The 25,000-nt window shown below is 39.1% G+C and overlaps 1 protein-coding gene and 1 long non-coding RNA gene across 2 annotated transcripts; one reads left to right on the plus strand and one right to left on the minus strand.

The window, feature by feature from the left end:
• Positions 1-3,335: 3,335 nt before the first annotated feature.
• Positions 3,336-16,625, plus strand: LOC124282807 (protein phosphatase 1 regulatory subunit 32-like). The gene is given in 13 exon segments (XM_046718838.1): positions 3,336-3,476; positions 4,269-4,522; positions 5,305-5,428; positions 5,430-5,459; positions 6,675-6,797; positions 7,842-7,902; positions 9,135-9,247; positions 10,108-10,179; positions 12,028-12,129; positions 12,761-12,864; positions 13,203-13,373; positions 13,944-14,108; positions 15,174-16,625. Coding segments are annotated over 12 exon segments (1,383 nt in total). The 5' UTR covers positions 3,336-3,476; positions 4,269-4,292; the 3' UTR covers positions 15,262-16,625.
• A 5,612-nt stretch (positions 16,626-22,237) lies between these two features.
• Positions 22,238-24,964, minus strand: LOC124282810. Its single transcript, XR_006900249.1, has 5 exons — positions 24,784-24,964; positions 24,505-24,542; positions 24,429-24,466; positions 24,030-24,162; positions 22,238-23,690 (listed from the first exon to the last, which is right to left on the minus strand). It is a non-coding gene; the product is annotated as an uncharacterized LOC124282810 (long non-coding RNA).
• Positions 24,965-25,000: the final 36 nt, after the last annotated feature.

The raw sequence follows: 25,000 nt of genomic DNA on the forward strand, positions 1-25,000 counted from the left end.
AGGTTAATGATATTGGGTTTCGATATGTATAACTCTTAAGAGTATTATTACATTTCTCATGTACGAAAATATTTATCCAAATAATTATATAGTTGTTATGCGGATACATCTGGCCTTGACAGTGTGTGTGTTGGGAGTTGGGTTTGATAATAAAATGTTCTCTGATTCACATTTCAAGAAGCGTTGAATACGATTTGGCGTGTTAGCTGTTGAAACTAATTAAAGTCACTATCGGCAATTTTCCAGATATATGATTGACACAATGAGCATTGATCTACGCAGCTGGGATTCGATGACATTTGTCAACCACGTCAGCGAGCCTGACCTAGACTAACGCTTAGTCTCTGAACATATCATTTTCATTGTAACAAATAAACCCATTTAAATTGAAAAGGAGCCCAGAGAACCTGAAGAAATCTAGACTTGCTTCATTTACGGCTTTAGCATTGCAGGGAGGGCTTGGCAGTAGGAAAAATAATGTGGTTCGGGCACTCTTAGACAGACTAAGCCTGACCATGCACCCAATCCCGTTGCTGAAGACCAATTCTTACCCGGATTTTCACGTGTCCGTTGAAAAAGAGTAACCCCAACCTATATGTAAGTCTGTCATACAGACCCTGAAGCAAACATACCCAAGAAAGCCCACACAATCTAGAAAATGTGGCAAGTCTAGATTTCCACAGCTTCTGCCTGAAAATGAAGAAAGTCTCAAGGCTCCATTTAATTATATTCTATTTTTTTTACTATGAACTTTTTTCTGTAAGATATGTTCATTTCAGAGCCTGGTTGTTAGTCTACTAAATGTATGTACTGAACTAAACAATAATGAGTTGAATATAACAATTGCAGTATACTGAGTTAATCAAAGTTTATTCTCTCACAACATGGGCGGATCCAAGGGAGGTGGGGTGTTCAGAGGGGGAGCAGAGTGTCTCAAAACACACACACACACCTTGAAAATTCCTGGCTCCGTCCATGCATAACATATGTTGCCAATGTTATGTTATGAAATTATGGTCTCGCACTTTCAACTTTGTCCCCGAGACCTGACTCAATCCATATATACTACTGACAGTACATATCAGGCTATAGTGACGTAAGATGGACACATCCATCAAACCCGCCGCGCTTGGAGAAATTCCATTGTTTATCGACTGCAGTTGCACCGCCATATTACATGTAGTCATAATTACAGCAGTGATGTATCGTCGGTCACGACTCACTATAAGACAATGTACAATTCATGATTGACGAATCACTCAAAGTGAAAACATAGAAGGACGATTATTATAAAAGTCAAGCATCTTTACCGGTCAGTAAAAAACACCACTAGCTCTTCAAAAAAAAGAAACTTGACATAGGAACAATTTGAATTTTAGGAAAATATTTGACACAAACCAATCCATGCTGAATCCCTACATGTGGAGAAATGGTTGCCGACGACAAAACGTTTAAAAAAAGAAACGCTGAACAAAAAACGTAACGTTACACTCACTTTTATAGTGAATCACTAAAACGCACCCTACAAGAAATACACCTGCATCATGAAATTGTGTATCACCCTGAGCTGAAGCCAGTGGGTAGTCTTTAAAAAGTCACACCAACGGTACTCCACATGCATTGCTTTAAGCCGCTATCGACGACAAGAGAATACCAAGACTGACAGAAGCTCAACGACACAACGCCATCGACCGTTTACAAGGATCGAGGGGCATCGCAGCATGAGGTGGCAAGGCACTTCGGCGTGTCAAGACATACCACCTCAAACCTGTGGACCCAATACAGCAATACTGGGAGTGTTAATGACAGACCCAGATCAGGTCGACCTAGAGTTACCACCGCCGCCCTGGATCGCTACATCCGGGTGAGACATCTTCGTTCACGCACCACGACAGCAACATCCACAACAACCCAAATCCCTGGACTGCGCCGAATCTCCGACCACACAGTGCGCAATCGGCTACGGGAAGCCGGGCCTTTTGCCAGAAGACCATTTCGACGTAACGTCTTGACACAACGTCACCGGGCTGAACGTCTACAATGGTGCAGACAACGAGTGAGATGGCCGCCGACACAAGATGGAGGACAATTTGGTTCTCGGAGATGAGACATCGGAACGAACTCTACGCCGATAACCGTGTACAGCAGGTCGATAGATTTGGTGGTGGAAGTGTCATGCATGGTGTGGGCGGGTATCCATCATAATGGCCGGACAGCTCTTGTGCACGTGGCGGGTGCATTGAATGGGGTTTGCAACGTCACGTCGTTCCCTTCAGTTTGCCAGGATTTCTTCCAGCAAAACAATGTTCAGGTGTTACCATGGCCTTCTCGATCACCCGATTTGTCCCCCATTAAACATCTATGGGATACTCTTGCTCGATGCTCGCGCAAGCGTAATCCGCCATCTCAGACACTAAAAGAACTGCACACATCACTTCAGCAAGAGTATCAAAACATTCCTCAAGACAGCATTCGGCATCCCTTTTCATCCATGGGCCGCCGCTACCAGGCTGTTATCGATACTCATGGTCGTCACACCAGATACTGGCAATTTACTCTGACCATAGTGACCAAGTGGTTTTAAAAGCCCTCTGTGGTTTTACCAAATACTTTCTGGATAAAGATGTTTTGGAAATTTGCAAAGTGATGATTTTAATGTAATTGAGCAATGATGTCATGTTTGAATCAGTTATATCAGGGAGACTCTATAAGTGTTGTAGAGTATCCCTGGTTATATGCACTCAGTAAATAAATTCCAAAACTGCATGCCAAGTTTCTTTTATTGAAGAGTATATATCAAACCGATATCTTGAAAGTAACGTTAATCAGGCGGTATAATGACCGATAAAGAAACAAACAGTAAATCGGTATGTCTAATGTTCGACCGTTTCAGAAATCGTTACTCAGATACTCAACGCATTATCTTTTTTGATAAAATAACGACAAATTTAAAGTAATGACGGACGTAGAAATCAAATATATCGTTGTGATAGCTTCCTTAAGAATCATAAGGATATAATTAGCGTTCATATTCTACAGCAACAAACAGCCTAAATACAACTTTCGGATTTGTTTTTTACTTGGATCGATGAGCATGCTGTTGATCTCTGGATTGTCTGGTCCAGTCTCCAGCATCACGAGCAATATGTGGATTTAGGATGCTTCCCTATCCGAGATTTTATAATCAATATCACTACAACGCCAACGTAATCATTTAACCGTAACGACATCATCAACTACGTTTATCGAATATATTCTTTAGCGACCAGACGGTCATTACACGTTAGAGTTATACCCCTTTGTTTACGTCACCGGTTTACGTGCACATGTTCGGTTGTCAAGATCAACAATACAAAGCTTGGCTTGTAAATCGGATTTGTTTTACTGTGTTCTCTTCTCTGAAACTTCAATAACACGGATACAATTCAGATGTAAGCTGTCTGCAACGCATTTACACAATCGTGAACATTGCAAAGGTAAATAGATACAAGCGTAGTCGTCGGAACATTAAATTGATTGATTCACCGCCCGTAAATGAGTGTATGTCAATAGAAATTGTTCATAATGGAAAAAGAAAAAGTCCTGTTTCTGTCAGATTGTTAAAACGCTCTTTGCGCTTTCTTTAATATGCATATACACATCATATCACATCTCAGATCAATGTTGTAATATGTTACTTTGTTTGAGTGAGGCTTCGTTCATTTACAATTAAGCTTGACGAACTTCATGCACGATGATTTTTGATATTTTCTTATGATTTCAATTTTTCATTCATTTGTGTGAATGTAGATGAAATATTTTGTATGAAGTGTAATTCTATTTATTTTGAGGCGCATTGTTATATTTCTAAGCAGGATATAATTTCTTGGAGAGGCCATATAATATTATATTGTCATGAGTATATGGATCCATTTGATACATTGAAATGCTGCAGTGACACTTAAAACATGATAAAAAGTTGCAGTCATGAATATTATTTTGTGGTATTAAATAGCAAGACTGAGAAAAATAAAATGTTTTTTTGTACACAACATATGTTACTCTCACAATTGTATTGACAGATTATCATATACAGCATTTTACCAAACACCTCACTTCCTTTTGACATTCCAGTGTTTCTATAGCAACAGAAGGTGTTTTGATTCTGGTAATATTTTGCCATATACTTCTGGTTTCCAAATGAATTCAAAAACAATTGTCAGTTTTACTTTCTGTGAAGTACTTTAATTGTTTGTTGAGCATTAATTGACAACTGATCCTTTTTTCAGTGAAAAAACCTGATAATATTCAAAATGGGTCCACTGCCAAAAGGTAGCAGGAACGTCCACATCAACAAGAGTCATGGTCCTGACACCAACATGATGAAGTTCTACGTTACCCAGAATTCCACCACATACGGCAGATTCTGGGACAACTACAAGCCAAGGCAAGGTCGCCACACTGGGACTGGCTACAAATCCAACTTCCGCCCCTCCGTGTACTACAGCCAAAGATTAGATGAAGTTGATAATCCTGTCATGGGGTGAGCTTCTTTAAGTGTTTGTTGTTTAACACCGCACTCTGAGTGAATCTTTGTTCCAGCTATATGGCAGAGGTCTGTAAATATTCGAGTCTGGACCAGACAATCCAGTGATCAACATCATGAGCATCGATCTACGCAATAGGGATGCAGGGGGTCAAACGAGTCTGTGAGTCTGACCACCCAATCCCATTAGTTGTCTCTTACGACAAGCATGGGCTGCTGAAGATCTGTTCTAGCAAAGATCTTCATGGGTCTCTTTAAGTGGATATCAGAGGATGTAGTTACAAAAATGTACTGTTTACTTCATGACAAACATTTGAAATAAAACCTTACATGTACTTTTTTATTTTCATATATGTAGACAAACAGTCAAGTACTTTTTATAAGTGTTGTAATATTTTGCTGTACTGGACATTTGTCTACCAACGAGATATTAACTTTTAAACCACAAGAATTATAGTTTGTCGTCTCCAACACCACTTAGTTTGTTAATCCCATATATATCAGATTATCTGTTGTTCCTTTTTGTGAGTAGATCATAATGTTATCAGTTATTCCCATTTGTAGGGAGGTAAATATTTTACAAATTACCCTTAGTCTTTTCTATAACATTATTGTAGTAATTTTTGAGAGCATATGCATATGTCTGGTTAGTCATGTATCAAACTAAAAAGTGTGAATAAGCCAAGAAACTTAAACAAAAATCAGTAAGACTTTATGCAAATACTTTCTGTACCCCAAACCTATATGTGATGATTCATTTTGAAACTTTCCATTTTCAGTCGCATCTGTGGAGACAATTATATAACTATGACAACAAAAGACTTCCAGCCCTACAAGGAGAACACTGGCATGGAGCCACTGCCTCAATCAACACATCACACAGGCTCAGGATTCGTCAGACAAAAAACCAATCACGAATCCTACTAATAGAGAGGTAAGTCAGGTGATACCTAGTTTCCTGTTGCTTTTTGATGAATTATGAGATTAGAATAAAATCAATTGTGATGTAAATGATGAAACTAGAGTAGTGTATGCCCTCTGTGAGTTCTTACTGTGCTCTGTTCGGATGTGCCTACCTGTACAATTTTGGATTTAAATATCTCACGTGCGATTTGGTGTATAAGTCTTGAGCAAAGCATTTATTGATTTATAATTTTGTCATGACTTTTTTTAATATTCATTAAACTCACTTAAATAAACTTTTGCTGCTTTTGCAAATCATTATACAGTAAGATTTACTGTAAAGTCAGGTGGCAAATCTGAAATGTTTAGCCTTGAAACTATGGCTTCTTGTTGATCTGACAGGCTTGTCTGTTTAGTCATCTTCATAGAGATTATAGTACATTGCTAAATAGAATAGTTCATTCTTAAATTGCATAACTTTTAAAGTGAATTTATTTAAGAAGACTCCAAATGTTATCTAGTATATCTATTCACTAAAAGAGATTAGTTTCATGAACTAACCATAGTCTCTTAGCAAAGAGAAATCTTCAAAATAGATTAGCATCAAATCAGGATGAACATTGATTACAGTAGAATAGATTTTCCAAGATTATTTTTCGTCTCCTTTAGATAGTTAAAACAGTATATAGAATCTTTTATTGAAGTTTCTTTTAAGCAAAGGTCGTTCCTGTTTTTTCTGAGTGATTGTTCAAATTGTAAGTGAAACATTTGTGCATATTTTAAACAAAATGTTTCCAGTTCCTCATACTTGACATGAGTTGGGACTGGAATGGTGATTGGGTTGTGAGCGTGGCCAGTACTTCAGTGGCTGATCGTCACTCACTCACTTTCATTTTAATGAGTCAGGAACCTGTTTGATTGTTTGAAGCCATCAAACAAACTCACTCAGTAACTCATCATGGTTTTCAATACCACTTCTCTTGATGACTACGTTTGATGAGTATCTTTGGAAATGTCGTTACAGTATCAACCACTGGTTTGTCTAGTTCAGGATCAAACACATCTTTAGCTGTGCAGACAATGACTCATTAGTCAATGCATTATCCATTATGGCATGTAATCAGTCACCGGATTATAGAAAAAGAATGAAATAGTTTATTTAAATGGGAATGTACCTTTGTTTCTGTCTTAATACTGCCCTCTGCTGCTCTATAATGCTTTGTCTGTCTCTCCACCTGCTCTGTAGGTGCAAGGTGTTTTTGTAGACACTCGTGCGGCAAGTGCGCCAGCAGACATCTTGCCACGAGGCAAACCTCTTCTTCACAAACTCAAGCCTAAGGACCCTGTTGAGCTTGAAAACAATGGCTATGTAAGTAGTGAGGTGCTTCCTCAGGCTTAGAAATAATTGTGAACATTTTTTCATTGAACACAGGGCTCCAGAAATATTTTTTCGAACCATTTTACTCACAAATTTTCATTCACAGTGCAAGAAACCATATGCAGATAAACATGCAATATTATAGTACAGTACATTGAAATGGCATGTGTGATGCCTGTATGTAAAAATCTTTAAAGAATCACAGTCACTCAAGCTGAAAAAGATATAGCAGTAAGTACATAGAGTGCAGTTATGTTATTAGTTTGAAACAAGAAATTAATGAGTATTTGTATGCAAACGATTCAAAATGAATTATTTGTTGTATATACACAACTTCAGGGTGCCATTGTACCAAGGGATCTTAATGCTATGGTGATCATAACTCCCACACCTTATCATAGCCTAACGACAGGTAGATAACAGTAATAGTAGTTGCTGAGTCTATACAGAATAATCTTAATCCTAGTCTGTCACTTGGTCGGATTACAAGACTTTGTTGAAATAACTCTCTTTGGATGAGAAAAGCCACCATTTCACACACGGATAAGATTTAGATTCCTGTCTGAAGTTGTGTCACATCCACCTTTTCCAACTTCAGACTTTGGCAGAAACGAAATCCAACATTTATAGACATGATGACCAAATTAAAATGCTGGTAAAGTTGACTTTTGTTGCTGTGGTTCCTTGAATTGCCACAGGAGGCAACAAAACATGATCGGGTGGTCTGAAGTTTGCTCCCAATTACTTAGATCGATGCTCATGCTGTTGATCACTGGATTTTCTGGTCCAGACTCACTCTACCACAATTTAGTTGGAATATTGCTGAGTGCGGCATTAAACAACTAACAAACAAGCAATAGAAAAGTAGAACTGGCAAGTCATTTAAGATTTTATAAAAACAATATGAAATTGCATCCCTGCATAAATCTTCACTAGGGATGTCTATTTGCATTATTCATAAAGGACAGACAACCTGATTTTTGCAAAAAAAACATCAATAAGCCATAAATAAATCCAGTTTGTTTGATCATTCAGGGTCCCAAATCCATGGTGTCGGAAACACATGAGCGGTTCAAAGGTCAACAAGGCAATCACTGTAAGTTATACATCATTGTATTCCAGGGCTCCTAGACAGATAGCATGTTCCTTTCTCTTTTGACTGAGTATAATTTAGTTTGAATTTATCATCAGCGATTTTTCAGCCATGTAGCAATGAGACCAAGTTCGTATTTTTGATTTGAGTGAGTCTGTCTGTCATAAAGTTGCAAACTTTAAATGTGAACGTATGTTACACATGATGTCTGTGTTTAAATCTGGATTAAAGACGTACCTCTTCTGACGCTACCACTAATTGCAACACTGTCTTTACTGTTGTCTGCCTTGTGTATGTATGTATATGTATACGGTATATGCTATGATGTGCTTTGAGCATGTCCCTCGGTGATGTGAACTAGCGCTATACAAATATCCTTATTGTTATTATAATCCTGGGCAGTGGGGTAGCCTAGTGGTTAAAGCGTTCGCTCGTCACGCCGAAGACCGGGGTTCAATTCCCCACATGGGTACAATGTGTGAAGCCCATTTCTGTTGTCCCCTGCCGTGATATTGCTGGAATATTGCTAAAAGCGGCGTAAAACCAAACTCACTCACTCACTATTATAATCCTGATACTGATGGGTCCCTGCCCCTTCCTTACATGTTAACTGTGCCCTTGGTCAAGTAACTTCCAACCTCGGGTATGTGTGCCACCTCTGACTTTTCCAAGTGGATCAAGATCGGGATCTGCCTCTGGACAGCAGATGTGTTCTGTCATAAATATGGCAGTTTTTGGCACAAACAAGTTTTTGCAGTGAAATCTTGTCTCTCCTTGATTGCTATTGAAAGTGTCTGTATCAGTCACATAAATATCAGATCTTACACATTAATCAGATGTCTTATTTCTAAAACCATAGACTATATTCTGATATATAGTATTCTATGGTGCCATAACCGACAGTGCAGTGACTTCCTGTGGACACTCTAGTAACCTTATGGACAAGGTTGAAATCCTGGGGTTGCCCCAATTATGTCTTTTGCTTTGTCAGTACTAAACACATTATCATGGATTTCACCAATTTATAGGTTGAAGACCCCAGAGGTTCTTGGCTGAAATGCTGTGGATACTCAACTACTGTTAATGGTGGTGGATGCAGTAACCGTCAAAATACATCTGATTGCCTGTATTCCTTCTGATTTGTCTTTGCATTTCAGCATATTGTAAAGTTGCAGTCAGTTGAATCTGTGGATGAGGTAATAACCTGAAGATGGGAATATCCTTGTGTGTTTCAGTGGACCCGAATCAGCTGACCGTGGGGCCACAGCAGGACACTGGATTCACCCACAGCTACAGTGTGGAGCCTGTCACATACCAGCCAATGTCAGCCTTCAAGAATGAGCAGCCTGTATGTGGAGTTTTGTTCCTATTACCCAGAAGGGTTGCCTCAGTGATTGTATATCTTTCCTGTTCTTTAGATATTGACTTGTCCCCAAATAGAGCTGTCCGACAGTAATCATAGTAGATACAGGCTCCTAAAGTAGAGTTATTTGACTTAAGCTTGAGACTGGTAGCTAAGATCCACAAACTGATGTTAGAAAATATTAATAGAACTCAGATTGACTTCAGTGAAGTTCCTTAAAATGAATTATTTTCATCTCTGGTAAAAATTCTTCCTTAGAGTGGGTAATTTGCATAAGGAAATACAGTGTTCAAAATTATACAACAGTTGAGGGGCTCTGGTGATAACCCTGAAGGGAAAAGTTTAAAATCATATGGGTACTTGATTCATTTACCATAAGATCAAGTCTCAGATACCACAAGGGGCTTCTTATATTGGAACAATAGCATTACAAAGATTGTATTGGTGAAAACTTATATTGCCAGATCATCTATCCCTTGTAAATAATTGATATAAGTCCAACCACGACAGTTCATGACACCCAGAATGATTCAAGTGTAACAGATGATTTATCATTCCCCCCAGTTTGTTAGGTTTCTCTATGCCACCTTGGAACAGCATACCTCTGCTTGTTGGCAGTACCAGTGGTAACCATAGCAGACTTGATTTCCTTTGGGCAGACATGTCAGAATATTATTTAATTACCATTCAAAGCGACGTAAAACCCAACCCAGTCACTCACACAATGTCATGGGGATATTTCAGGGCAGTTGAAATATGACATTGCTCAAGGTAGTGTGTTTTATAAAAAGTATGTAATATCCTAACAAAGTTTAATTTTTAACAAGTTTCTATGTTACTTACAGGGTTATTTCACAAATCGTCCTACTGGCATCAGCGTCATGAAGACCAGCTTCCTCCCCACAGAATACCCCAGGGTAAGCATCCTTCGTATTACACTTGTCAGAATCCTATATGTCTGTTATGGTTTTGTGATATGATGTGTGCATCAAGGGGAGTAACTCTTCATTACAAGTGTTTTCATATCCCATTTACATTTATGTATGTTAGTATGTCATAATGTTTGGAGTTGAAACTATTTCTAAAAAAACTGTTCCATATGTCAATAATGGTGAGGTTTAACGTCTTGCTTGAGAATATTTCGCTCATATATGACGACGTGCATGCGTGTGTACCGTATATGACCGTCTATAAGACGATCCCATGGATAAGACGACCCCCAAACTTGACCCTTAAAATCAGTGTCAAAATGGTATGTTTCGTGCATAAGTCGATCCCCCGCGATGGGGTCCTAATCGCGGCAAACACAGACAACTGGCAGTTACCAATAATTATAACTTTGGTCCACATTATTCAAAGAATTCACTGTCATATATATTGTGTCTACTCACGGATCGAAACGAAGTGTAGTTGACAGAAAATGCATAATATAGATTCTCTAAATATCATATTTATTGTAGCAACAAATTGGCTTGCTTATTTTACCCCATTCAACAATCATGAACTGATAACCGCCTCATTTTCCATTGACTGCTAGTTTACAATAACATCGGTAAAAATGTGTGAATTTAAATGGCTTCCGTATTTTACCCCATTCCATGTCATGTGCTTACCACGTTCATGAGGGTCCGTATAACCTTAGTGTTGATTATATATATTTTACATGAAAACTATTACACAATGCTAGGATATATTTCTTTGGGTTAAATAATAGTATTCAATCAATAGAATTCATCCCGTTATATCATTGTGCATGTTTGAACTTGTTCGCGGGGAAACGTGTGCACAGCTGATTGCTATTTCCGGCTTTGTGTACGAGACAAATACGCACGGTAATCTTAATTAATTTATAGAGCAAAACTGTAACTAAAATTACACAATGCTAGGATATATTTCTTTGGGTTAAATAACGGTATTCTGTATTATATTTTACTGATGACTGCGCCAGAATTCGCCCCGTATATATTATTGTGCACGCTTTGAACTTGTTCGCCGGAAACGTGTGCACAGCTGATTGCTATTTCCGGCTTTGTGTAATGGAGACAAACACGCGACGGTAATCTTAATCCCTGCAAATAATACAATGCCCAGCAAAACAACTTATAACTTAAAAGGTAAATAATCTTGTCTAGTGATGTTTAATTGCAAATTTGATGTCTCTACTGACAAAGTCGTCTTCTGTTGTTTGTTCACGCGAAGTGATACGATGTTGTTTTCTTACCCCTGGAAAAAAGTTTGACGAAAGCGTAACCCATGGATAAGACGACCCCCTTCTACAGACTGCTTTTTTTGGTCCTCAAAATTCGGCTTATAGACGGTCATATACGGTATGTGTATGTGCGGCTGCTTGTACTAGCCCAGACTGAAGCTGGTTTTATAGTGCTAGCCCACTGAGATACCATGCCGCATTGAAGAATGAATACCCCACTCAGACACATTATACTGACTCCGAGCCGACCAGTCCTTGTTGTACCCATTAATCCCGAGCGCCAGGCAGGGACCAACAAGTACCATATTTTAACGTCTTTTGGTATGACGCAGTCGGGGGACGAACCCGCGACCTTCTGCTCTCCGGGCGGACGATCTTAACCACTACACCACGGAGGCGGTCTTACATCTTAAAAGATGTAATACCAGTAAGTCATGATGCTGACCAACACTGACATAAAAGTCGTTTGTTTACAGTTCACAGAGACAAACTGATCTTTAACTCTTTGAAATGTATACAAGTATACTGTTGTTTATGTATATCTGTACATTTTCAGGGTAAGGAACCACTGCCAAACTTAGCAGCACCATCAGACCATGACTCTGGGTTCACCCGGGAGAGAGCCAAGCCCTTGTATGTCCACAGACGGATGGGAGATGTGAGTACTGGCTCTAAAACACTGTGGAAATGGGAGATATTGAGGATATTATATGAGTGCCCATGTCATACTATGTTAACGACACGAGTGCCTACATGTTGGTATTCCCCGAGCGAGATCGAGAGATATACCAATATTTAGGCACGGGTGTCATAATCATAGTATGATATGGGCATGATTATAATGATCTATTTATTACTGGAGTCGTCAAATTGAGGAAAATAAACCCAAATCTACTTTCAAACATAGGCTGGCTACCCGCCATTGCCGCATGTAGAAAGCAACATCATAGAGGACTGGGCCTAGATTTTCGAAGCTCTCTTCGCTAAGATAGTCGTAAGTTGATGTTAATGTACGGCACTTACAACTATCTTAGCGCTAAGATAGCTTAAAAAATCTAGGCCCTGGTGATGATTTTAAGAGGGCGTCACCCGTTTTGTTCTTATGGGGGGTGAGGTGGGGGGGTGGAGGTTCAGACATTTGTGAGATCACAAAATATCTCATGTTCACTGAATGAAGGTTCCGCCTGTTACAGGAAGAACTACTTATGGAAAGTGCCCCTTTAATTAGTTACTGTAAGGTAAAGTTGGAAGTCCATTATTTATATAGATGTCACATATGTTTGTTACAGGCGTATGACAAGGCTGGCGATATCCCCAACATGAAGCTGGACAAAACATTGAAGAGGGACCCCACAGAGTTCATCAACATGCATCACCCAGACAACCACTCCAGGTCAGTACATGACAGTATTTTACGGTATTTGACTGTTCATTCCAGTACATGTCAGTACATGCCAGTTACATGTCAGTACATGCCAGTACAAGCTAGTACAAGCCTGTACATGTCAGTACATGCCAGTACAAGCCGGTACATGTCGGTACATGTCAGTACATGCCAGTACAAGCCAGTACATGTCAGTACAAGCCAGTTCATTGTCAGTACAAGCCAGTACATGTCAGTACAAGCCAGTAGATGTCAGTACAAGCCAGTACATGCCAGTACAAGCCAGTACATGTCAGTACATGACAGTACATGCCATTATTAACAAAATATTCTGTTCATGTCCCCAGTGTGTCGATGAACGTGTACCGCGGTCTACAGAACCCTCCACCAAGTGAGGCTGGACGTCTCGGCCGGACAGCTACAGGGCAACAGGAAGCATCTGGCTACAGCAACAACAGTGACCGGTTCATCCAGACATCGGATGACCCACGGAGGTTCCTCACACATTACATGACCAGGTAGAGCAGTCTGTGGCTTGACGCACCAGCCCATAATCAAATGGTTTTCAGTCACGTAGGCTACACATCCCATCTGAAAATGGTCAGGGAAGACAGTTTCAGACTGAAAGAACATCACTCACAGCTACAAACATTTAACTTTCTTTGTTTTTATAAACAAGCAGTGGAGCATGATGTGATATTGCAAATCTTGTGTACAGATATCTTGTCCCTGCCCCACAACTGCCTCCGTGGTGTAGTGGTTAGAGCATCTGACCGGGAGTGAAAGGTCGTGGCTTTGATCCCCGGCAGCGTCATACCAAAAGATGTTAAAATATGGTACTTGTTGTTCCCTACCTAGCGCTCGGCATCAATGGGTACAACAAGGACTGGTCGGCTCGGAGTCAGTATAATGTGTCTGAGTGGGGTATTCATACTTAACTGCAGCATGGTATCTCAGTGAGCTAGCACTATAACACCAGCTAGTCTGGGCTAGTACAAGCAGCCACACATACACACGCATGCACGTCATATGAGTGAAATGTGTATGACATTAAACCCCTTTTCACCTCACCTCACCTTTCCCCACAGGTTCACTGACATCACTCCCATGGGTATGGAGCGCGAAGGTCACTGTCGGGGTGGAGTGCAGCAGCAGAAACCAGACGGCTTCACCAAGAGCACCTCTGTCCACGTGAACGGTGCTGACATCAACACCACAGATACGCTGCGGCGTCTTGAGCCATATGTTTCCAGGTGAGTACCCTGAGATCACAGTCATCATACAAGCATCATCATGTATATAGAAAGTAAAAACAATTATCACACATTACTATGAAGACTGCTTTAGTCACTGGTCTAGAGCTAATGTAGGCATAGAGACTGCTAGAGTACTTTTGTGAGTTCAACATTAACCACTTGTCTGGCACCTGCTTAAATACTCTTGTAAGGTCAACATTAACACTACTCTGAAACCTACTTATGGTACTTCAGTAACTACGTAGTTTGGACTGACTGACTGAGTTTGGTTTTACGCCGCTTTTAGCAATATTCCAGCAATATCACGGCGGGGGACACCAGAAATGGGCTTGGGCGTGAGGGGCGAACGCTTTAACCACTAGGCTACCCCACCGCCCCCGTAGTTTGGAGCTTACATACCTTACACTAGCTTGACATTCACTGAAATTATCCGTAGAGAGATGATTATAGCCTCAGCATGTAAACTGAAACTTGCCTGTATGTTCAGATATTCTTAAAATGATGCTGAATTTCGTGAATATGAAACTAGCAGTTCATGGAAAACGAGGCGGGTAATCAGTTCATGATTGTTGAATGGGGTAAAATAAGCAAGCCAGTTTGTTGACATGTGATTGTCTAGCTACATTAGCGAAACAAAATATATTTTCCATTTTCTGTCAACTACACTCGATGCGTGAGTAGACGCAATATGGTTGTGAATTCTTTGAATAAGGTGGACCAAGGTTATAATTTTTGGTAACTGCCAGTTGTCTGTGGTCTGTGTTTGCCGCGATTCGCATCGCAGGGGATCGGCTTATGTACGAAACATACCATTTTGACACTGATTTTAAGGGTCAAGTTTGAGGGTCGGCTTATCTATGGTAATATACGGTAAGTGTGAATAAGGAATATTTTAAAGAGGTTATTCATACTTGTGTATAATATTTACATTTCACGAACATTTTTTTAATATTTTGTTACGTGTGATATTCAGCCATGTTTGAATGCATGACATGTTAAAGAGAGGTAAGAAGAAATTAACACTTGATGAATATAATGAAATTTGTTCCTGTCATTTTTCAGGAGTATCAAGGCAAGGGATGTGTTTTATGATGATCATCTCCACGATGCTAAATCTCAAAGGCTCACAAGGTCAGCCCTGGTGCACTGATTACTTCCTGGATGTCAAGAACACTGTCCGTCCAAACTGTGATATTGTCTTTATTGTGAATGTGCACACTGTTGAGTTTTTATAGAAATATAGGTCATCATTGTTTTGTTAACTTGTATATTTTGAAGTCTACACCATTTGTTATGCAAAACCCTTCAGTTGAGGATTTTGCTTTATAAGTAAAAGTAATCGGATTACTTTGATATATTTCATTATAATATATAATAGAAATGGAAAGGTTTTAAGGAATGCAAATCATTTAGGAATGTGTTTTGGCAATATAAAGTTCTATAGTTAAAAACAATATCTACAATTTGATACTATACATATATTTTGCATTATGAAACCTTTTACACTTTCGTGCCAAACAACTTTTCGAAAGTTTGGCTTCTTAAATTTGTTTGTTAAGTGTTGGAATTAGTAAAACCTGCACATCCTGACAATGCAATAGAGAAGAGCACAGCATTTGAAAGTATTGAACTGTTAACAGTGAAACTGCTGTCTTTGCAAAACCATCACTTTCACAGTTCACTATGTACATAGATCTCAAGGTCATATCTTGTATTTGTAATTATTGTATACAGTGTGAAAGTGTGAAACATATAGTGGTAATTACACAAATAATTTCTTTTTGCTCAATATTCTGATAATGATGTAGTTTTACATGGCCATTTTAGAGAAACTGTATATAAAACTGTGATAAAACTTTCTAAAACAGTTTCTCTCAAAGTGCAGTTTATCTAGAGAACTGTAATGTGTCAATTTAATCCAACTCTTTGCTCATTCATGCCATACAGCTGGAACCTTTACAGGGTGATTTATTGTATTTTTAATGATTTATGTTTTAATTCTAACATTTTAACTCAGTGATATAAGATCTGTTTGGAAGATTTCCTCATGGATGTTGAAATATTTCCTGATTTAGCTCAATTTTATACATTATTGTCTACCTTTTCAACCTTATTTACAGATGTATTTTAATTGTCATCAGTATTAGAGGAATTTGATTTACAAGTGGTTTGTATCTAAGGCTGTCACATGCACACACAGAGCATTTTTTCTTTTATGAAATTAATTATGTTCTCAAATGTAGACTGAGGTCTAATGCCCAGCTTCTGACTTGTGATGTTGAAATTGTACCTGGGCAAAAGTCTGTGTACTTTCTGTAATCAATAACTGCTGAATTGATATACATAGTCAGAGCAGCTAGCAATTAAATTTGATGGGGCTGCCATTTTGCAAGAGCATAGTCCCCCTTTAAGATAGCTATGTGAAGATTACTAGATGAAGTCATGAATGTTTGTCTTTTCTGGAATAAAGTGGGTCTTTGTATGTCTGTATGGCAATAAATCACGGAACACACATAGATTGAATTGTTCATTTAAAACAGCTTCCACAGGAGAGTGAAATCAAGCACTAGAAGATATTACGGAACACACATAGATTGAATTGTTCATTTAAAACAGCTTCCACATGAGAGTGAAATCAAGCACTAGAAGATATCACTGGTATGTAAGTGCACCACTATGTATTGCAGACCACTGTGACATCATCGGTTACCATGAATTCTGTTCTGGAAAACAAATGTGAAGTTCTGGTGGACTAAGGCCATTTCTTCTTCAGCCAAAGTTCATCAACTGGTGATAAGGATTACTGGTTGCTTAATCAGAACTAGCTGTTATATTTTCTACACAAATGGGCACAGTCGGTACCATTGTCCAAGGTGCTGTCATTTGCTGTGTAGGGCTGCATTCCTTAGCCATACTAGTGGGTTTGAATCTGAGATTTGACCTGATTATGATTCTTGGTTTGCCTGCACCATACCCATGTTGGTTTCACCAAAGTGGTAAATGTCTCTACCAGGCCTTCTCACCACATTACACTGACGCAGACATAAACCAGGCAAATCACCAGTATAACTTCACCCACCCTGATGATCATGACTTGTGGAGCACACTGCCTGTTATGACTGCAGTCCATAAACTTAATCCCTTCACAGTTTCTAGGTTTGTGATGCACCATAATAATAATGAGAATATTTATAACGCGCCCTTTTCAAGTGCACAATCTGATCATGATTACCCCAGATAACGCAAGCTGCCTGTGAGGTGCTAGCAGGTTAATGATCACATGACTAATCCCACCAGGTACCCATTTCCTGCTGGGTGAACAAAGGCAATTTTGAACAAACTTATTTGCCTAAGGTGAGAACACGTGTTTCGTTGTGAGGCAGGACTGAAGTCCGAGAAACTCTCAGGAGTCAAGCTGTCAAACATGGTCACCCATCCAAGGACTCTCTGCGCCCAACGTTGCTTAACTTCAACTGATTGTGAACGGAGTTCTTTGCACAGGACCACACACTCCCACCACCCATGCTCCACACGTCCCCACCACGCATGCTCCACACACCCCCACCACGCATGCTCCACACACCCCCACCACCCATGCTCCACACTACCCCACCACCCATGCTCCACACACACCCACCACCCATGCTCCACACACACCCACCACCCATGCTCCACACACACCCACCACCCATGCTCCACACACACCCACCACCCATGCTCCACACACACCCACCACCCATGCTCCACACTACCCCACCACCCATGCTCCACACTACCCCACCACCCATGCTCCACACACACCCACCACCCATGCTCCACACACCCCCACCACCCATGCTCACACACACACCCACCACCCATGCTCACACACACCCCCACCACCCATGCTCCACACTACCCCACCACCCATGCTCCCACACACACCCACCACCCATGCTCCACACACCCCCACCCATGCTCCACACACACCCCCACCCATGCTCCACCCCCCATATGCTACCCACCCCCTCCACACCCCCACCCATGCCCCCCACCCCCACTCCACACACCCCACCACCCATGCTCCACACACCCCCACCATCCATGCTCCACACACACACACACACACCACCCATGCTCCACACACCCCCACCACCCATGCTCCACACACCCCCACCATCCATGCTCCACACACCCACCATCCATGCTCCACACACCCACCACCCATGCTCCCACACACCCCCACCATCCATGCTCCACACCCCCACCACCCATGCTCCACACACCCACCATCCATGCTCCACACCCCCACCATCCATGCTCCACACACCCCCACCACCCATGCTCCACACACCCCCACCATCCATGCTCCACAGACACACACACACACCACCCATGCCCCACACACACCCACCACCCATGCTCCACACCCATACTCATGGTTGTCACTTTGGGCTTTTCTCCAACATTAAGCTGACATGTTGTGATATAAATGGACTGACTGACTGACTGAGTTTAGTTTTACGCCGCTTTTAGCAATATTCCAGCAATATCATGGCGGGGGACACCAGAAATGGGCTTCACACATTGTGCCCATGTGGGGAATCGATATAAATGGAACACTGTTACATGTGACGTTAAACTCAACTCACTCACACACTATCCCAAACTGACAACTCCATAAACAAGACAAGAGCAGCACAGCTGTCAATCACATTAAAACTTTATTTCATATAAACCAAATATTGAGGACAAACTGATGGCTGCATTCCTATACACAGACTCCAAATCCTACCGAGAACAGGCAAACTTTTAACAAAATCAGAAAAGCTGGTAAACGAGGACATGACAACTCTCTGAGTTAATACATATAAACTCTTTCTTCATAAACAAGGATGTATCAGACTCATTGACTTAGATGTTACATTGGTATTATCAAATTTTGTAATAAATAATACAGTTTTTTATGTAATACATAGAAATAAATGAACGTAGATATATCGCAAAAAAGGACAATCAAAGTTCGCATAGTAATTTTCATAATACAGTTTTTTAACTACATATGGCTAAAAACAAATTCTGTGTATGAACTCTGTTGTGATGACTTTGATAACAGATATATTTCTGCATACAATCAATCTGTAGGCGACATCATCCTCTGAATGCACCTTGTATCTATCTAAAGTTGACACTACCATATTTGATGATAGACGATTGAAGAAGCATAATTTTGTTATCCATACAATGAATGCAATTCGGTTTTATCAGATTGAAACCTAATTGTAAAGGAATGATTGTGACTATCAGTCTATACAGACCATGTAGAACACTTTTCTAGGGCATATCTGAAGCATTCATCACAGATTTCTTCAAGATCTAACTCAATAAATTAAGTTAAACACTTTAACCAGGTACACATCTTCACTTCAAGATTTACAAATTAAAAAAAAAAGAAAATTGTAAAAATGATTAACTTTAGCTTCATATGTAAAGCACGGGAATACTTCTCTAAAATCTGCTAAAGGGCTTTCACATATTTACATCAGTGATCATAAAACTTGTTTTTGTAAACTCTGATCTCGTAATAATAATTCATATAAAATAATATATGTTATTAAATCTCTACATATTTCATCTCATTAACCCGCCTGTCCTCTTAAAATCCATTCAAGCATGTCAAAATAAAACATGTAAAATACAGCAAGCCATATAAATGTCAATAAAACAAAATAACAAGTTCTGCACGTAACAATGGCAAAAATAGGTTTAACAGATTTCGATGCTTTGTCCTTAGATCTGCATATACATAGAAAACAAAGGTTGATCGTTGACTGGCAATGGCACACATGAATGAAACATATAGGAAAACTGACTGTTTCTTGTTAAATAGTTGACCAAGGAGGATCATATTCATTACATATTTATTCCATGCTTGTCCAAATAATCTTGAGACTTAAGTAGTGTGGTGCATGCCAATTTTCAAATGCCTGATCAAAATCTGCTTGTTGATTTTTACAGTATTCTACGCATGTAGCGGCCCCTCCTTAATAATCACCCCCTACTAAAAATACATGGCTATGCACCCCCAACCCCACCTCCAATTAATAAAGGTTCTTGTTATCAGGACTGGTGTACATGTACCGGTATATACCATGCATGAGCCCAGAAGTAAGCCGGTATGTGCAATCGACAATACCTGTTGATTGACTGTTTTGTGTGATTTTAAACCCCTTCCTATATTCTGTTTGCAGTGAAAATGTACTGATGGATTTCACTTTAAACAAAAATGTAAATCAAATAAAGTGAAATTAAGATTGCGAATCCTTATAATTTTACCTTGCCAATTGAACATTTAAATCTCAAAATTTTATTCAACTTAGGATAAAAGTTGTTTAACAAACGATCATAGATTCAAATCGCTATTACTGGTTTGTATTACAATGGGGTAAGCGCAGTAGTTGGAACAGTGAAACAAATGCAAGTGCGGTACGTGAAGAGCGTTAACTTATAACACATCAGTGTTTCATTTGATGTGCATACCCCCTTGTAATACAAACCAATAATAGTGATGTGAAACTATGATCGTTTGTTAAACAACTTTTTTCTTAAGTTGAATAAATTCTGAGATTTAAATGTTCAATTGGCAAGGTAAAATCATGAGGATTCGCAATCTTTAATTTCACTTTATTTGTTTTAATTTCGGTTTAAAGTGACATTCATCGGTACGTTTCCACTGCAAACAGATTATAATAAGAGCCCCACTTGCCTGGGATATGTTAGGTGCCCCTTTTGGATTTTAATTAACTAAGCATCTGGGCTGCAAAATACATCGAATAGTTATTTCAACATGTAGTTGCCATATTATTGAACATCAGCAACATGTTCATCATCACCAGTATCATCATGCCTGTTAGCAGTAAGACTTTGATGATGATTTTAGAAAGTTAATTTGCAATTTCTTATTTTTTCCCATTTTCACACAATGCCATTACATCATGATATATTTCATTCATATGTGTGACCAACTGCTATAGTTTATATTGCACCAGGCTAACACTTGAAACCAATCAGTGTTAACATTATGCAACAACGTAATCATATGCTCAGAAAACAATTATACAAAAAGAAAACTGGCATAAATTATGACTGAAATCGATTTGAAATGTACACGTTCATCTCCATTACATGGAAATAATTTCAGGATATGAATGTTTGAAATGCATTCTGTATTTACACACTACTGTAACAGTCAATATCAACAATACCTTTTACGGAAATATATACCATCTATTGAGTGTAAAATATTTGTAGAATGATATAAATCCACAGGCTACATCAAATTTGGAAAATTTTAAAAGCAGAGAAATCTAATATACAATTATTATTGAATAAAAGTGTTATAATAAATCAATATTTGATAATTTACAGTTATCAAATTTGCGGACATACACATTCAGGTATAAAACATGACACATCATTGGGGAGCAAGGTTAAATAGATGCTAAATGAAGACAAAGATGTATAAATTTCTTTCTATGAAATAAAAGCTTGATACTACATTAAACACTGTATAAAGGTCTTATATTGTTAAAAGGGACAATGAATTATTCATAGTGATAGTATAACCCATGTGTCATGATCACATCTGAAACAGAATATCTACTGAAAATGCTGATCACATTTCAATGGTAATGTCTACGAGTTTGGAAGTAATTGGGTATAAGATGAAATACATTATTGTCTGTTCATAAATGACTTGTTCTAAAAGGTGTTGAGATTCCAACGAGGATAAATGAGCTAATTCAGGTTTTAGTATGCCATTTTGCATAAATGATTATTACTCGCCCGTGGAAGATACTGCAGTGTAATATTTTTCCGGCAAAATTACACCAGTGTAATACCGCTAGACGCATGACGTCATAATGGTTACAGGTATGACATCACAATGCTAATGCCTCTGTCGCAATGGTATTAGACCTGGCTTGACTCGCGGAAATATTGATATGAGAGTCATCACATTGTAGGCAGTTTCTATCAATTTATGTTTCTAGAGTAATAAACAGAATACTAAACTCGCTTCCGTGAAATACCATTTTTATCAAACTAATGAAAGATTTAGTATCAAACTTGCTTTCGCTCGTTTGATACCAAATCATTAACTCGTTTAATAAGATTGGTATTACACAGGTCGTTTAGTATCCTCTATATATCCTGTTGATGACATTTCACTCTTAGATCAGTGAGTAGACTGTCGAGAACTAGCCTTGTTTAATGCCCACCACATGCAGTGTTGAGACTAAACCACACTGAACTTCCTGAGGAGAGTTGCCAAATACTTCTACAGTACCCAATGTAAGATCAGCAGACTTGAAGTTGATACATCTTTATCTGCAGCTGGATCAACACAGAAGTTCAGTGATAGGAATCTGAGCACAGAGTCTATAGACGGTGTTATACAATAAAGCAAACACCAGCTACTGACCTTTCTTAGTAAAGGTACACCTTCTACCATGCTCATGTTTCTTACCATATTCCGCTGGATTTCATATCTACGTGGAATATGGAGACAAAGACCTTATTTCTAATATTTTTTGTAAATAGCTCATTTCTGTTACCAAGTTATCAACAATATTAACAAAAATACATATTTCAAAATTATGTTAAAGATGCAACCTCCCATATCTACTGAATTCAACTTGAGTACCCAATCACATATGTACATATATCAATACTTTGTGAAACAGTGTTTACTTGAAAATCTGCCAACAAGATATGTATACTATATTTAAAGCTAATTCTTTTTCCATAATCTGGAAAACATATCTTTGATCAACACCAGTAGATATAACGCCTGCATTTGACACATAAACACATGGTTGTGTAAACAATTTGCATCTGGTATACAAAATGTCATGTGTTCTCTATAATTCAATACTGTATGCATCTTGTATGAATTTTTTATGCCAGACCAATAAAATGATCATAAGGAGGCAAAGAATACAATTTAAGTAACCTTTTAGCATATAAAAAAGCAAGAAATTATTTGCTGCTAGGTACCTATTAGCATTTTTCTTGTACTAATCAGAGACAAAAGACTTGGAGATATGTGTTTTGAAGAAAAAATGCTAACAGGTGAAATTACTCCTGAGAGTTGAACAACAAAAGTATTTTACCTGACACAGCCTCACACTAAATTACTCCGATGCTCTACCAAGTTAAGACAACCCTAGTTTATGTATATGGACGTCTAATGTTTTTAATGTGTCGAATACAGCATGTATTGGATTATAGTGCACACGAGACGAAGCAAAGAAAACATTACGATGGCACTGAAACTGCAACGTACATAAACATTGAGCAATCAAGAATATAAGGCTTGGGGAAGAGTGGGGTAACTAAGAGAATTGCAAAACACAACTGTTAAGACGTTCCTTCCCATGATCCTTATACCTTCCTAAGATCCATATTGCATACCATGATCCAATTACCTTCCTAGGATCCACACACCTTCCCATGATCCATTACCTTCCCCTGATCCAATTATCTTCCCACGATCCACACACCTTCCCATGATCCATTACCTTCCCATGATCCAATTACCTTCATATGATCCATACACACTCCCACGATCCAATTACCTTACTAGGATCCACACACCTTCCCATGATCCAATTATCTTATGATCCTTACACACTTCCATGATCCAATTACCTTCCTAGGATCCACACACCTTCCCATGATCCAATTATCTTCAAATGATCCATACACACTCCCATGATCCAATTACCTTCCTAGGATCCATACACCTTCCCATGATCCAATTACCTCCCCATGATCCAATTATCTTCTTATGATCAATACACCTTCCTATGATCCAATTACCTTCAAATGATCCATACACACTCCCATGATCCAATTACCTTTCTAGGATCCACACACCTTCCCATGATCCAATTATCTTCAAATGATCCATACACACTCCCATGATCCAATTACCTTCCTAGGATCCATACACCTTCCCATGATCCAATTACCTCCCCATGATCCAATTATCTTCTTATGATCAATACACCTTCCTATGATCCAATTACCTTCAAATGATCCATACACCTTCCTATCATCCAATTACCTTCCTAGGATCCATACACCTTCCTATGATCCAATTACCTTCAAATGATCCATACACACTCCTATGATCCAATTACCTTCCCATGATCCAATTATCTTCTTATGATCAATACACATTCCTATGATCCAATTACCTTCCCATGATCCAATTACCTTCAAATGACCCATACACCTTCCTATGATCCAATTACCTTCAAATGATCCATACACACTCCCATGATCCAATTACCTTCCTAGGATCCATACACCTTCCCATGATCCAATTACCTTCAAATGATCCATACACACTCCTATGATCCAATTACCTTCCTATGATCCATACACCTTACCTTCAAATGATCCATGATCCATACACACTCCTATGATCCAATTATCTTCAAATGATCCATACACAATCCCATGATCCAATTACCTTCCTAGGATCCACACACCTTCCCATGATCCAATTATCTTCAAATGATCCTAGGATCCACACACCTTCCCATGATCCAATTACCTTCCTATATGATCCTTCCCATGATCCAATTATCTTCCCATGATCCAATTACCTTCCTAGGGCCCTTACACCTTCCCATGATCCAATTATCTCTCATGATCCATACACACTCCCATGAGCTAATTACCTTCCTAGGATCCACACATCTTCCCATGATCCATAACCTTCCCATGATCCATTACCTTCCCATGATCCAATTACCTTCCTAGGATCCATACACCTCCCCATGATCCAATTATCTCTCATGATCCATACACACTCCCATGATCAATTACCTTCCTAGGAT

This window comes from Haliotis rubra, unplaced genomic scaffold, assembly GCF_003918875.1.
Source record: "Haliotis rubra isolate DU_JTF1 unplaced genomic scaffold, ASM391887v1 Scf303, whole genome shotgun sequence".
NCBI classification, from domain to species: domain Eukaryota; kingdom Metazoa; phylum Mollusca; class Gastropoda; order Lepetellida; family Haliotidae; genus Haliotis; species Haliotis rubra.